This window comes from Salmo salar, chromosome 11 (genome assembly GCF_965601325.2).
Source record: "Salmo salar chromosome 11, fSalSal1, whole genome shotgun sequence".
Taxonomy (NCBI): domain Eukaryota; kingdom Metazoa; phylum Chordata; class Actinopteri; order Salmoniformes; family Salmonidae; genus Salmo; species Salmo salar.
The window spans coordinates 21,179,770-21,194,911 of record NC_138301.1 but is presented as its reverse complement, the minus strand read 5'-3'; the positions used below and the strand labels follow the sequence as shown (position 1 = coordinate 21,194,911).

Below are 15,142 nucleotides of genomic sequence, written 5' to 3'. Positions count from 1 at the left end.
TCACAAGTGCAGTCTCAGTGCTATGATGGGGTCTAAAACCAGACTGAAGCGTTTCGTATACATTGTTTGTCTTCAGGAAGGCAGTGAGTTGCTGTGCAACAGCTTTTTCTAAAATTTTGGAGAGGAATGGAAGATTCGATATAGGCCGATAGTTTTTTATAATTTCTGGATCAAGATTCGGCTTTTTCAAGAGAGGCTTTATTACTGCCACTTTTAGTGAGCTTGGTACACATCCGGTGGATAGAGAGCCGTTTATTATGTTCAACATAGGAGGGCCAAGCACAGGAAGCAGCTCTTTCAGTAGTTTAGTTGGAATAGGGTCCAGTATGCAGCTTGAGGGTTTGGAGGCCATGATTATTTTCATCATTGCGTCAAGAGATATAGTACTAAAACACTTTAGTATCTCCCTTGATCCTAGGTCCTGGCAGAGTTGTCTAGACTCAGGACAATGGAGCTTTGGAGGAATACCCAGATTTAAAGAGGAGTCTGTAATTTGCTTTCTAATGATCATGATCTTTTCCTCAAAGAAGTTTATACATTTATTACTGCTGAAGTGAAAGCCATCCTCCATTTGCGAAGGCTGCTTTTTAGTTAGCTTTGCGACAGTATCAAAAAGAAATTTCGGATTGTTCTTATTTTCCTCAATTAAGTTGGAAAAATAGGATGATCGAGCAGCAGTAAGGGCTCTTCGATACTGCACGGTACTGTCTTTCCAAGCTAGTCGGAAGACTTCCAGTTTGGTGTGGCGCCATTTCCGTTCCAATTTTCTGGAAGCTTTCTTCAGAGCTCGTGTATTTTCTGTTTACCAGGGAGCTAGTTTCTTATGACAGATGTTTTTAGTTTTTAGGGGTGCAACTGCATCTAGGGTATTGCGCAAGGTTAAATTGAGTTCCTCGGTTAGGTGGTTAACTGATTTTTGTCCTCTGACGTCCTTGGGTAGGCAGAGGCAGTCTGGAAGGGCATCAAGGAATCTTTGGGTTGTCTGAGAATTTATAGCACGACTTTTAATGCTCCTTGGTTGGGGTCTGAGCAGATTATTTGTTGCAATTGCAAACGTAATAAAATGGTGGTCCGATAGTCCAGGATTATGAGGAAAAACATTTAGATCCACAACATTTATTCCATGGGACAAAACTAGGTCCAGAGTATGACTGTGGCAGTGAGTAGGTCCAGAGACATGTTGGACAAAACCCACTGAGTAGATAATGGCTCCGAAAGCCTTTTGGAGTGGGTCTGTGGACTTTTCCATGTGAATGTTAAAGTCACCAAAAATTAGAATATTATCTGCTATGACTACAAGATCCGATAGGAATTCAGGGAACTCAGTGAGGAACACTGCATATGGCCCAGGAGGCCTGTAAACAGTAGCTATAAAAAGTGATTGAGTAGGCTGCATAGATTTCATGACTAGAAGCTCAAAAGACGAAAACGTCATTGTTTTTTTTTTTGTAAATTGAAATTTGCTATCGTAAATGTTAGCAACACCTCCGCCTTTGCCGGATGCACGGGGGGTATGGTCACTAGTGTAACCAGGGGGTGAGGCCTCATTTAACACAGTAAATTCATCAGGCTTAAGCCATGTTTCAGTCAGGCCAATCACATCAAGATTATTATCAGTGATTAGTTCATTGACTATAACAGCCTTGGAAGTGAGGGATCTAACATTAAGTAACCCAATTTTGAGATGTGAGGTATCACAATCTCTTTCAATAATGGCAGGAATGGAGGAGGTCTTTATACTAGTGAGATTGCTAAAGCGAACACCGCCATTTTTAATTTTGCCCAACCTAGATCGAGGCACAGACACGGTCTCAATGGGGAAAGCTGAGCTGACTACGCTGACTGTGCTAGTGGCAGACTCCACTAAGCTGGCAGGCTGGCTAACAGCCTGCTGCCTGGCCTGCACCCTATTTCATTGTGGAGCTAGAGGAGTTAGAGCCCTGTCTATGTTCGTAGATAAGATGAGAGCACCCCTCCAGCTAGGATGGAGTCCGTCACTCCTCAACAGGCCAGGCTTGGTCCTGTTTGTGGGTGAGTCCCAGAAAGAGGGCCAATTATCTACAAATTCTATCTTTTGGGAGGGGCAGAAAACAGTTTTCAACCAGCGATTGAGTTGTGAGACTCTGCTGTAGAGCTCATCACTCCCCCTAACTGGGAGGGGGCCAGAGACAATTAATCGATGCCGACACATCTTTCTAGCTGATTTTCACGCTGAAGCTATGTTGCGCTTGGTGACCTCTGACTGTTTCATCCTAACATCGTTGGTGCCGACGTGGATAACAATATCTCTATACTCTCTACACTCGCCAGTTTTAGCTTTAGCCAGCACCGTCTTTAGATTAGCCTTAACGTCGGTAGCCCTGCCCCCTGGTAAACAGTGTATGATCGCTGGATGATTAGTTTTAAGTCTAATACTGCGGGTAATGGAGTCGCCAATGACTAGGGTTTTCAATTTGTCAGAGCTAATGGTGGGAGCCGTCGGCGTCTCAGACCCCACAACGGGAGGAGTAGAGACCAGAGAAGTCTCGGCCTGTTGAAAGTTTCTGTCGGCTGAATAAGCGACACCGGTTGAGCATTCCTACAGCGTTTCCCTCCAGAAGCCATGAGAAAGATGTCCGGCTGCGGGGACCGTGCGAGGGGGTTTATACTAACGTTACTATCTGTACTTACTGGTGGCACAGACGCTGTTTCATCCTTTCCTACACTGAAATTACCCTTGCCTAACGATCGCGTCTGAAGCTGGGCTTGCAGCACAGCTATCCTTGCCGTAAGGCGATCGTTCTCCTGTATATTATAAGTACAACGACTGCAATTAGAAGGCATCATGTTAATGTTACTTAGCTTCGGCTGTTTGAAGTCCTGACGAACCATGTCCAGATAAAACCTCCGGGGTGAAAAAGTTGAATGAAAAAAGTTGAGTGAGGGAAAAAGTAAAAATATACGGTAATGAAAAAGTAAAAAACCGTCAGGTAGCAAAGTAAGATCGGCAACAAAACGCACAGCAGCGTAAACAAGTCTGCAAGTTGTGACCGGAAAACTGCACCTGCTGTCTCTAACTCTGAAGGATCGGCTATGAAAACCAACTGACATCTACTCCTGAGGTGCTGACCTGTTGCACCCTCTACAACCACTGTGATTATTATTATTTGACCCTGCTGGTTATATGTGAACGTTTGAACATCTTGGCCATGTACTGTTATAATCTCAACCCGGCACAGCCAGAAGAGGACTGGCCACCCCTCAGAGCCTGGTTCCTCTCTAGGTTTCTTCCTAGGTTCCTGCCTTTCTAGGGAATTTTTCCTAGCCACCGTGCTTCTACATCTACATTGCTTGCTGTTTGGGGTTTTAGGCTGGGTTTCTGTATAGCACTTTGTAACATCGGCTGATGTAAAAAGGGCTTTATAAATACATTTCATTGGGGGGAGGGGGGCAATGCAAATAGTCCGGGTAGCCATTTGATTAGATGTTCTGGAGTCTTATGGCTTGGGGGTAGAATCTGTTTAGAATCCTCTTGGACCTAGACTTGGCACTCCGGTACCGCTTGCCGTGCGGTAGCAGAGAGAACAGTCTATGACTAGGGTGGCTGGAGTCTTTGACAATTTTTAGGTCCTTCCTCTGACACCGCCTTGTATAGAGGTCCTGGATGTCAGGAAGCTTAGCCTGAGTGATGTACTGGGCCGTACGCACTACCCTCTGTAGTGCCTTGTGGTCGGGGGCCGAGCAGTTGCCATACCAGGCAGTGATGCAACCAGTCAGGATGCTCTCGATGGTGCAGCTGTAGAACCATTTGAGGATCTGAGGACCCATTCCAAATCTTTTCAGTCTCCTGAGGGGGAATAGGTTTTGTCATGCCCTCTTCGTGCTCTCTTGTCTTGGTGTGCTTGGACCATGTTAGTTTGTTGGTGATGTGGACACCAAGGAACTTGAAGCTCTCAACCTGCTCCACTACAGCCCCGTCGATGAGAATGGGAGGTGTGATCGGTACTCCTTTTCCTGTAGTCCTTTTCTGTCGTTGTCGGCGTTCAGGCCTACCACTGTTGTGTCATCGGCAAACGTAATGATGGTGTTAGATCCACTCATGCTGGATTTAACATTTTCATTAAATGGTGGTAGTGCTCAGTCCTACAGTTCTGCTTAATGTTTCTCTGATATTGTGTGATACTGTATGTTTGATTGCCTAATTATTATGTAACATTGAATAAACATTGCATAAATAAAATTAATGGGATTTTTTATTTTGATGTGCAATCTTTGCAATATCAATTTGATTGTCAATTGGGAATAGTGTATAATGAGCCCCAAGTCGACATATGAATCGATCAGACGATGCTTGTGGAATCAAGAGCGTGAGAGAAATCACTTTATGGGGCTCTCCCATGCCCTCAGTTGTGGGTCAAAAGGCTCCTACATTTATATTTTCACTTTTGTATATAGCCTGGATAGCAGTCAGTTAAAACTGGTCCCAGGTCTGTTCTTGGGGGTTCAACATAGCCCGTCCCGAAACTCCTCCCCTATCTGTCTCTGTCTCCTCCCGAAGGTAAACATGGCCGCTGTGTCTATAAAGCGAAAGGATAGCGAAGCTTTGGATATAATGCTGCTAGCTAGCTAAATTCGAAAGTTATCACTGCTGTATGCCATCAGGGTTTACGTTGTGGAGTTCTACTTCAGCAAGCTAATGAATGGAGCAACGTTCTGCGGCAAGGCGTTTGAAAGTTCTGCAAATGGAATGCTTGCTAGATAGCTAGCTCTACCAAGTTGTTTCACGAACTAAAACTTGCTTGCTAGCAGCGAACTGCAATGTTAGCTTACTAGCTCGCTAGGAGGACAACCATAGCTCGCCAGCACAGCGCAACAGCTGTGTGTTGACACGAAAGGGGATAGTCAGCCAGCTGTCTCAGCCTAATCCAAATGGAGAAATCTATCTCGAAAGATGGATTGTATTTGACTACTTGACATATTAAGCAGTTTATTTTTGAGCTGTTGTGCTATCCAGCTTACACGTTAGCTAAGTTTTGACATTATTTTCTCACTGAAGCCTTGGAAGTATCCATTAATCAACTTTAGTTGTTGGACTCAAGCTGTTAATAATGTTTTCTGTGAAGCCCATGAAACCAACCTTTAAATCCTACCTTCCGCCTTTACAGGTGAGTAACCTTACTTTACTAGCTACGTTACTTTGTCCTCAGTAAACTATAACTTGCTACTACTGAGTAGTTAGCTAGGTAGGATTACTTGTTAATTCACTAGCTACTGTATATGTTGTGCATTTAGTTAGCTTATTATAGACTAACAAACTGTCTCCGTTTTACCTTTCATGCAGACTGATCTGAAAAAAATTCCACAGCCACCTATCAAGAAGTTAGAGGCCAGGTTACTTCCAGGTGAGTTTACAGTTCCCTCTGCCACAGCTAACTTGTTGCCTCAGCCTGTCCTATTTAACTAACAACTATGTTATGAGTATGTAGAGGTTACATAAATTAAACCACCCATCAAAATATCCCACTCCTGAAAAATAACCTGTAAAGGCTGATCTCATCCAGTTAGTTTTTCTTCTCATGCTAATGTAAAGATGACTGATATTTAAATGACCTGCCAGTGAAATCTCCTGTATCTCTTCAGCTAAATGTAATTGGTTGTTTTGAATGTGTACTCAGTCAGTGTACCTCACTTGTGGTTTTGCCCACGGGTCATTTGCATCCCTAATTGTCGCATCATTAGGCTGTGGTAATCTAATCCAACTGAGTCTGTTTTCTCTGGGCTGTCTCAAGTCACCATGGCAATGCAGTGCCTGTCCGGCATCCTTTTCATCACTGCAACTAACGGTGCATAATTTAGCCTTAGTTAACAATGGGCTGGTTCATATATTCCTTCCTGCCTTTGCAGTCAAATCCCAGCTCAGAGAGGATGCGTGTTGGTTAATGACTGTCTTAAGGAGAATACAATAAGAGATTCACAAGGGTATTTCCTGTTCACAGGCCATCAGTCACTAAAAGCTATTTACCACATTTTAGTGTGTTTTTCTCCACCAATGAGTTTTTAATGTGTGGCAGGGCCCCAGGTTTGTTGACTTCTTTTTCCATTAAGTTGGCAGTGTTTGTGTGAGCTAAACTGACACCGAACCTCTCCATATTACATTTTGCTCCAGCATATGAAGATATACAAGGAGACATTAGAAAGAAAATGAAAATTCAGTGTATGTGTCTAACCATCACTCATCAAACTGTGTACAGGGAGGGGCCATGACCCTCCCACTCAATTAATGTTGCCCCCCCCTAAACTATTGTTCCAAAAAATCCAGGATGTGTAACAACATTCGTTGGCATTTCAGTTCATTCATGGCTGTTATGGAGGCAGAAGCTCACTGATATAATGGAACAAGATTGAGAAACACTTGACCATATAACCTTGAAGTATCATTAGGCCTATATCTGAGTCTAAGGACAAGTAATGAACCAGAGGTTGTGCTGTGGGACCAATTTCCCTTTGAGGCGTTCACTCCTTTTAATTAAGCAACAGAGGATAGACCTTCCCTCATTCTAGAAGCAATTAGCATGGTTTTTTTTAAGCTGCTGAAATAAAACCAAAACGTTGTACTTTATTGCTTTTTTCTCTGCTTTGCACGGCTCTACACTGACCTTTTTTTTTTACAAGGAGCACATGTGCGCCTAAGTTGTAAAATGCTTGCGTACACAAAGAAATTTAGGAGCGCAATGAAAAATATTTGATGTAATAATGCTAGAATCCTTCATTTTTAGGATCGGACAGTAAAATATTTGGCCGCATATGTGAGTAAAACAGGCACACTGTATAGCCCTGCTTTGGTTGTATACTTCTACTCTTCTCTATTTCAGCTGATCATTTTTAAGATGCTGGTATGTTTTATAGAGGGATAGCCTCTGTTCTTTGACTGGAGGTTTAGCTAGTGTTATTGCTGGGTTCTGCCAGTGTCTTTAAATGAATGCTGGCAGTGAAAGTAAACTTGATGCCCTCACGCAGTGCCACCTGGCCTTGCTTTACAAAATAAGGTAGTCACCTCCTCTCCCTCAACTGGACTACAAACAGTTTAGCCTACATTGAATCTCAGGTTTGATTTTACACCATGGTCTATGTTCTGATCTCTCCTTGAATGGAGAGACTTTGGCTTTGTTTATGGGCTTCTCAGCTCCTCGGCAGTGTTGCTATGCGACTTGAATGTGACCCATTCAAAGGGGTCTCTGATTGAATGATCTATTCAAGTCCACACCAAACTGACCAGACAGAGGACCACAGTGGGGCTAACTCATCTCAACAAATCATCTCAACTGTCCTCTCTCTTCTATCTTCCTCTCTCTCTCTCTGTTCATCTGTCCTACCCCTTTAATTTCTGTAGCTCTCTGTTTATCTCTCTGTCCTCCTCAGATTCTCTCTTCATCCCTGGCTGGTCCTTTGCTGGCTTCCTACCTCTAATTAGTGAACTGTCTGGTTGGGATTCTCCCTCTTCTCTCTGAATGTTTTTCTCTCTTCCTCTAGGCCTAGTTCTCTCTCTCTCCTACTCTCTCTCTTTGTATGTGACTTGTGTTTCTGGAGTGTGTGTGTGGGCGTCCAAACATAGACGACCAACATTGACTGTCTTGTTTAGGCTCCTCGCTGACACACTGCCACCTTTATGACACACTGTGACGGCCCTGAATTTTTCTGAACCGTCTCAGTGCTTCTCCTTCCAATAGGGTGCTTTCCCTTTAATTCTCAATGAAATAGTGTTTCTCCTTCCAATAGGGTGCTTCCCCTTTAATTCCCAATTAAATAGTCAGCATCAGCTGCGCAAAAGTGGGGTTGTGATGGAAACATGAATGAGGATGTGTTCAACCCTCAGTTCTGAAGCTTCTCTCTTCCGTTTGTTGTGTTGCTTTAAAAGTGTGCTTTGTGTAGCCTAATAGCAAATCTACCCAGGACTGGATCCACTCTTTGCATCCGAGGACTACACCTCTCTGTTGTTCTTTGTGGCCTTTCTCCGCTGGAGATCTATCGGCGGATTGGCTTGTCTGACTGACCAACTGACTACAACCTTTTTTGTATACGGTATTTTATTTGTTTTGGTGTGATATATACCGTGATGATTTCTGTAGTTGTAGTTGAGGATTTATTAAGATGTGATACGCTTTATAGTTGTGTGGTAAAATATTAGTAATTTTGATTGTATGATTGACACTGGGTTTACGCTACACTGTATGAACGGACAAACATTGCGTGACTAAGGTCACTTGAGTTCCCTGAACTTGTTTACCGGGCTGGACTCTTTTTAGGCCGAGGTACAGGACATTTCTGGAGGAACCAGAGCTGTTTAGAGCTCATTATTTGTTATATTGTTGTGTGTGATCATTAATGTTAGTAATACAACCACGCAAAAGAATACAGTTGTTTTGTAAGTTCTTTCCAATGTTTTAAGGGTTTATGAAAAGTGTATTTCCATCCTGACTTTTACATGAGTTCTTTGTATTGGTGTAGACTTGACGGACCAGATGGGACTATTCCCTCCCAAACTAAAAGGAGAAACCAATATTTTCTCTGGTAGGCACAACCTACCTGGCACCCCTATAAATGATAACCTCAAGTCAAAACCGTTACAACACGTTCATCTGAACTGTAGGCATCTGTAATGATAGTTAGACAGGTACTGTAATAGATGTCCCACTGTTGTTTTCTCAGGAGAATGTGAGCTGAGGCGGTGGAAAAATGTGCCTGGCAGTGGTGTTTGCATGAGGCAAAGCGCACTCTCTGTACTCCCAAACACATTCTCACCTCTCTGGCCACATACTAATGCTGTCCTCAGTCTCTCTTCACCACTTAGTTTGTCAGCACATGAGTTCTGCTCTGTTAATCACACAACCTAGGCTAATATGGGCAAAGTCATGAGTTTTCTCAAAAGGACATGTCTTATCGCAATCCATCAACAATGTGATGGTGTTACTGGTGCACTGTACTCTACTATTGTACAGGTGGAATGCTGATGCATATCTGTCCCTTTAACTGCCGTCTTTGTGTTGTGACTGAGGCATTTCTCCCTAGTCTCGTGTGACTGAGGGGATTGTGATAATCACTGTATACAGAGACCATGTTGGGTCTCTGAGTCTGTGTCCCTCGCCACCAGCTGTCCAAACTGTGATCTGGTCTGCTAGATACTGTACACAAACACAGGCGGCCTGCTTTGAAAGCTACAAAACCCCAGGAAGCAAAGCCAGGTTGTGGTTAGTTGGGTCAGTTGGCAGGTCTGATCATATGAATAGCCCTATTCGATTTAGGGGTTTTGTGGACTTAGTCAAAAAGGAGAACCTCATCCTAGGAAGTGTTTGTTTCCTCCAGTATGGTTACATGATATACATGTTTTTGACATGCCAATCATACACAGGATAGGCCTTGTGATTCTTCTGGATCTGTGTTACCACTGGTCACATGATAGACCACGACCTTGGCCAACTGACATTTATCTGAATAGGCACTAAAAGTAGCCAACTCTGTGATAAACAGAGAGTGCTATGATGTAAGCGGTTGATGACATGACCACAGTACTGTTTGTTAGATGTTGTGGTAACCCAGGTTACTTACTGGCAGAGTTGCTGTCCAGTGGGAGTTAAAGGCTGCAGTCCAGGCTGTTTGTGGCTGTACTGTACTCTTGTGTCAGACCCGTCAGCATTCTGCCTCCACAAAAGAGTTGTTAACTCATCAAGCCTGCAGATTATTAGACCCAGCTTTGGAAGTGAACACGGTAGTGATGGATGGGGGTGATGGTGGGCGCTTGCTGACTTGTCCCACAATTACAAGAGCGGCAACCTATTTCTTCAGTCTCTCTCTCTGTTCCTTGTCTGATCTTAATCCATGCTGAGAAACATGATAGTAGAACTCCACCTTACTATCCCCACTCCATGTCTTCAATATGACTCACAGGCCATAATGTTTTATTGTTACATTCTTGTGCATACATTAAATAACTTGTAATGCAGTGACATGGGTCATATAATGTAGCTTGTAAACAATGTTTTACATGGATTACAGGCAAGAACAAATAAGCCTAGCCTTGGGCGAAATTCATAAGTAACATGTTCACATTTGTTTATTCGTCCTATACAAGGAGTAGCCTACACAGTGCAAGATTCACCAGGAAGTCAGCATTTCATTCCACTCCATCTTTATATCGATGTACGGTCAGGCTCTAATTTGGATGTACGGTCAGGCTCTAATTTGGATGTACGGTCAGGCTCTAATTTGGATGTACGGTCAGGCTCTAATTTGCTCATAGACAATGCAGTGTGTATAACAAATGCATCAAAGAAACCAGCTAAATAGAAAGTGACAGATTACAGTTGGGCTGAATGGGTTAAGCTCACGCTGACTGAGGAAAAACTGTCATTTTGACATGTGAGGATCCTGTTTACAGTTCTGGGCCTGGTTCTCTTTGGCTGTTCCCTGCCTGTCCTACGGTAACCCTCTGCAAAGCAGCTCCAGCTGTTATGGATGGGCTGGCCTATAGTCTAGCGACGCTGCAGTGTCACTCACAACCATACTGCCACGATATAAAACGAGAGGGAATCACAACTGCACTGCATTCATGAACTAGTCTATCATACAGTCTTCTACTTTAGGTCTTCACTTCATACATTGGTCAATTCATGCTTAATCTACACTGCTCCAAAAAATAAAGGGAACACTTAAACAACACAATGTAACTCCAAGTCAATCACACTTCTGTGAAATCAAACTGTCCACTTAGGAAGCAACACTGATTGACAAATTTCACATGCTGTTGTGCAAATGGAATAGACAACAGGTGGAAATTATAGGCAATTAGCAAGACACCCCCAATAAAGGAGTGGTTCTGCAGGTGGGGACCACAGACCACTTCTCAGTTCCTATGCTTCCTGGCTGATGTTTTGGTCACTTTTGAATGCTGCCGGTGCTTTCACTCTAGTGGTAGCATGAGACGGAGTCTACAATCCACACAAGTGGCTCAGGTAGTGCAGCTCATCCAGGATGGCACATCAATGCGAGCTGTGGCGAGAAGGTTTGTTGTCTGTCAGCGTAGTGTCCAGAGCATGGAGGCGCTACCAGGAGACAGGCCAGTACATCAGGAGACGTGGAGGAGGCCGTAGGAGGGCAACAACCCAGCAGCAGGACCGCTACCTCTGCCTTTGTGCAAGGAGGAGCAGGAGGAGCACTGCCAGAGCCCTGCAAAATGGCCTCCAGCAGGCCACAAATGTGCATGTGTCTGCTCAAACGGTCAGAAACAGACTCCATGAGGGCCCGAGGTCCACAGGTGGGGGTTGTGCTTACAGCCCAACACCGTGCAGGACCAAGATTGGCAAATTTGCCACTGGCTCCCTGTGCTCTTCACAGATGAAAGCAGGTTCACACTGAGCACGTGACAGACGTGACAGAGTCTGGAGACGCCGTGGAGAATGTTCTGCTGCCTGCAACATCCTCCAGCATGACCGGTTTGGCGGTGGGTCAGTCATGGTGTGGGGTGGCATTCCTCCATGTGCTCGCCAGAGGTAGCCTGACTGCCATTAGGTACCGAGATGAGATCCTCAGACCCCTTGTGAGACCATATGCTGGTGCGGTTGGCCCTGGGTTCCTCCTAATGCAAGACAATGCTAGACCTCATGTGGCTGGAGTGTCAGCAGTTCCTGCAAGAGGAAGGCATTGATGCTATGGACTGGCCCGCCGGTTCCCCAGACCTGAATCCAATTGAGCACATCTGGGACATCATGTCTCGCTCCATCCACCAACGCCACGTTGCACCACAGACTGTCCAGGAGTTGGCGGATGCTTTAGTCCAGGTCTGGGAGGAGATCCCTCAGGAGACCATCCGCCACCTCATCAGGAGCATGCCCAGGCGTTGTAGGGAGGTCATACAGGCACGTGGAGGCCACACACACTACTGAGCCTCATTTTGACTTGTTTTAAGGACATTACATCAAAGTTGGATCAGCCTGTAGTGTGGTTTTCCACTTTAATTTTGAGTGTGACTCCAAATCCAGACCTCCATGGGTTGATAAATTGGATTTCCATTGATTTATTTGTGTGTGTTTGTTGTCAGCACATTCAACTATGTAAAGAAAAAAGTATTTAAGATTATTTCATTCATTCAGATCTAGGATGTGTTATTTTAGTGTTCCCTTTATTTTTTTGAGCAGTATATTATGAAATGCCAAGAATTTTGCACTATGCAAAGGAAGCAGCTGCATTCATTGAACTGGTCATTGTTTAGATTTCAAATGTTTAAGAGGGAGACAACGGTTTGTCATAAACATTCATGTCCATCAAAGTTGCCAGCAAGGTTGTGAGCTCATTACTGTCAGACATCTTCGGTTCAGTGACACAGGAAATGGCAACATCAATAAAAACAACATTCATGGTTTAGTCTAGAAAGTTACGGCCTAGTTTAGGACTGGGAATACCAGTCTTTGAAGAGGGGCTTTGATCTGGATGTAAAACTTGAGAGGACCTCGATCCATCAAGCAGCCTTAATAACCAAAGCGGTCTCTGTCCGTTTGAGGCTGTACTCAGTTAAAGGTTTATGGTGGGTTCTCAGCTCTCCTAATGGCAGATCATTTTCCCAGGAGGAGGACAGCTAGGCCCGCCTCATCCCCATTCTCTGGCTCATGGGGTTTCCCTGGCAAGCCTGTAGTGCATGGGCTGAGCCTGAAATCCTACTGAATGACCAGAGAGAGAGAGAAGGATCCTGGAGTAGAAACAGTCAGCAGTGTATGTGACTCATCATGAGCTCTTTTTTTTTTTTTTATATTGAAAAATAAATACCTCTTGGAGCCGTGTGCATCTGGGCTATGGAGGTAATTAAAAACATCTGTTTGTGAGGAGGAGAGAAGTCCTGTAACTGGAGGGAATCCTCTTTAGTTCAGACACCAGGTTATTGTCAGCTGTGGGTGTTTGTGTTGTGTCCTGAGATGCTACTGGAACCAAAGAGGGGTTAAAGAGTAGAGGTCACAACGGGCTACTAGGCCTATAAGTTAGGTAACAGAGTGCTGTGTTGACCTCCTCTGTCATGAAGCGGTCTAGCTATTCTATGACAGGAATTTCCATCACCCTGACCCAATGCCTCAGACTGGAATGTGAGGATCATTAGAGCCAATTCGAGGGCCTGAGAGGAGAAATGCACAGATCACTCTCCAGCAGCGTAACAGGCTGGATGGCAGAAGCCTGAATGAGACTAGGAGAGACATTTTAGTACGTGATCATTCCACATCCATAGCACATTTCCCCCAGCTTCATTCGTGTTATATTACTCGGCCATCAGTCCCAGTTTTGTTTCATCGCTATAAGACTGAAAATAACTGTGTGGTTAACACTCACACCTTCTATTTATGTCCCTTTTAGGTCTATGTTTTCTACCTCTTTTCTTTGAAACCTAAATGTCATGGTTCATGTTACTTCCTGTTTGTCATCCTCAGGGGAGATTGTGGTGAACGAAGTGAGCTTTGTGAGGAAGTGCATTGGAGCAGATAGCAGCCATGGTGACCTGTGGGGGAAGCTGATATGCACCAACTTCAAGGTTTCCTTCATCACCCATGATGCCCTCCCCATGCAGGTATGTTTTCAATTGAGTGTGCACTCCAGTGAAGGCTGCTGAGGGGAGGACGGCAAATGATAATAACTGGAACTGCGTGAATGGAATGGCATCAGACACATGGAAACCGTGTTTGAGATGTATTTGATACCATTCCACTGAATCCGCTCCAGCCATTACCACGAGCCCGTCCTCCCTAATTAAGGTGCCACCAACCTCCTGTGGTGCACTCTGTGTGCCTCTCTCCCAAAAATGACCGTAGCTCTATGGGCTGGTTACCCAGACACGGATTAAGCCAAGACAATCTCCATTAAAATGTATTTTTAGTCCACGACTAGTCTTAATCTGTGTCCCGGGAGACTGACCCTACATGATCACACCTATTGGAGAAAGTGTGGTCAAGGTTGTCACACGATAAGCAGCATGTGGGATTGGCCTGTTGTCTGTTGTAAAATACCCATCAACAAAAAGGTTTCTAGGACACTGTTTTTCTTCCAGTGTCAGATGTTTTATGTAACTTCCCACCCTGTGCTTTTAGAGCACCTGTTTTGTGTTAAGATTATTTTGATGCCTTCACCTCTTAAACAACTTAAGTGAGTCATCCCAGATCTGTTTTACTTGAAAAACAAAAGTTTATAGGACTCATGGAAGGATTGCACTACCCTTGGAAATACATTGATTGCAAAGTTGTGGATTTGCCTTTCAGTTGAAATGGGGTAACTTTTAGATTCACACATTTGCTCAAAAGTTGTCAATGATCTCCATTCATCAGCTGATTCCATGTTAATCATTACATTTCACTGAAATACAAAAATGACAGTATCATCATCAGTGTTCCTGGCAGAGCAATTCCAGATGGTTGAAATGTTCTCCTCTCAGCTGTTGATAACATGTGGTGCAGTCCCACTCCGCTCCAGTTAAAACCTCTGGTCCCCCTGGAACTATTGTGTGCTTTTTTCCCCCAGGTACCTCCACTCCTCACCATGTTGATCTCTGTGTTGTGTTCTGTTCTCTCAGAGGTTCCAGGTTGCCAACCGGCTGCTTGGAGAGCACGATGTTCCCCTGGCGTGTGTGGAGCAAGTGGTGACAGGTAAGACCATGTGCCATTATGCTAACCATGGTGACGAGATGGCAAACAAACTCAAACAGCAATCTCCACCAAAATATAACTTGGAGTGGAAAGTAGCTTACTCATATGACACTGGCAGTCCCTTTAGTCCAGAAATAAAGAGCAGTTTAGGTTCCTGACAGGTGACTTTTTTAAATTTTTTTATTACCTACGAAACAGATAGCCCCTCACGATTCTGTCTCTGACCAATATAGTGGATTTTGTCAGACACCCCACACTTGGACCGCTGCTACAGCTGTAATGCTTCATCTACACCCAGCTGTTAAATTATGAATGCACAATGGGCAGGTTGTGCTCTCCTCCTTTGAAATCCCTTTGAATGTTTTTTCTGATGGCTGAGGGACCAGTCGGATCTCTCAGATCCAATCACGTCCCATCTGGCTGACCTCAGTCTCTGTGTTTAGGTTTTATTTGACTGTCTTCTACCGGGCTGATTTTAGACACACACCATTGAC

General features: G+C 44.3%; 1 protein-coding gene across 2 annotated transcripts in view; it reads left to right on the top strand.

Annotated features, from left to right (window-relative positions):
- Positions 1-4,509: 4,509 nt before the first annotated feature.
- Positions 4,510-15,142, top strand: part of LOC106562206 (myotubularin-related protein 10-like) — a 30,257-nt gene continuing 19,624 nt past the window's right edge. Inside the window, exons 1-4 of one of the 2 annotated variants that reach the window (XM_014126910.3) lie at positions 4,510-5,144; positions 5,321-5,381; positions 13,443-13,579; positions 14,576-14,648. In XM_014126910.3, coding sequence (XP_013982385.1) covers positions 5,088-5,144; positions 5,321-5,381; positions 13,443-13,579; positions 14,576-14,648 — 328 coding nt within the window. In that variant the 5' untranslated portion in view covers positions 4,510-5,087. Of the gene's footprint in view, positions 5,145-5,320; positions 5,382-7,843; positions 8,059-13,442; positions 13,580-14,575; positions 14,649-15,142 lie in introns of those variants that run through there. The other variant, XM_045689160.2, reaches the window with a different exon arrangement.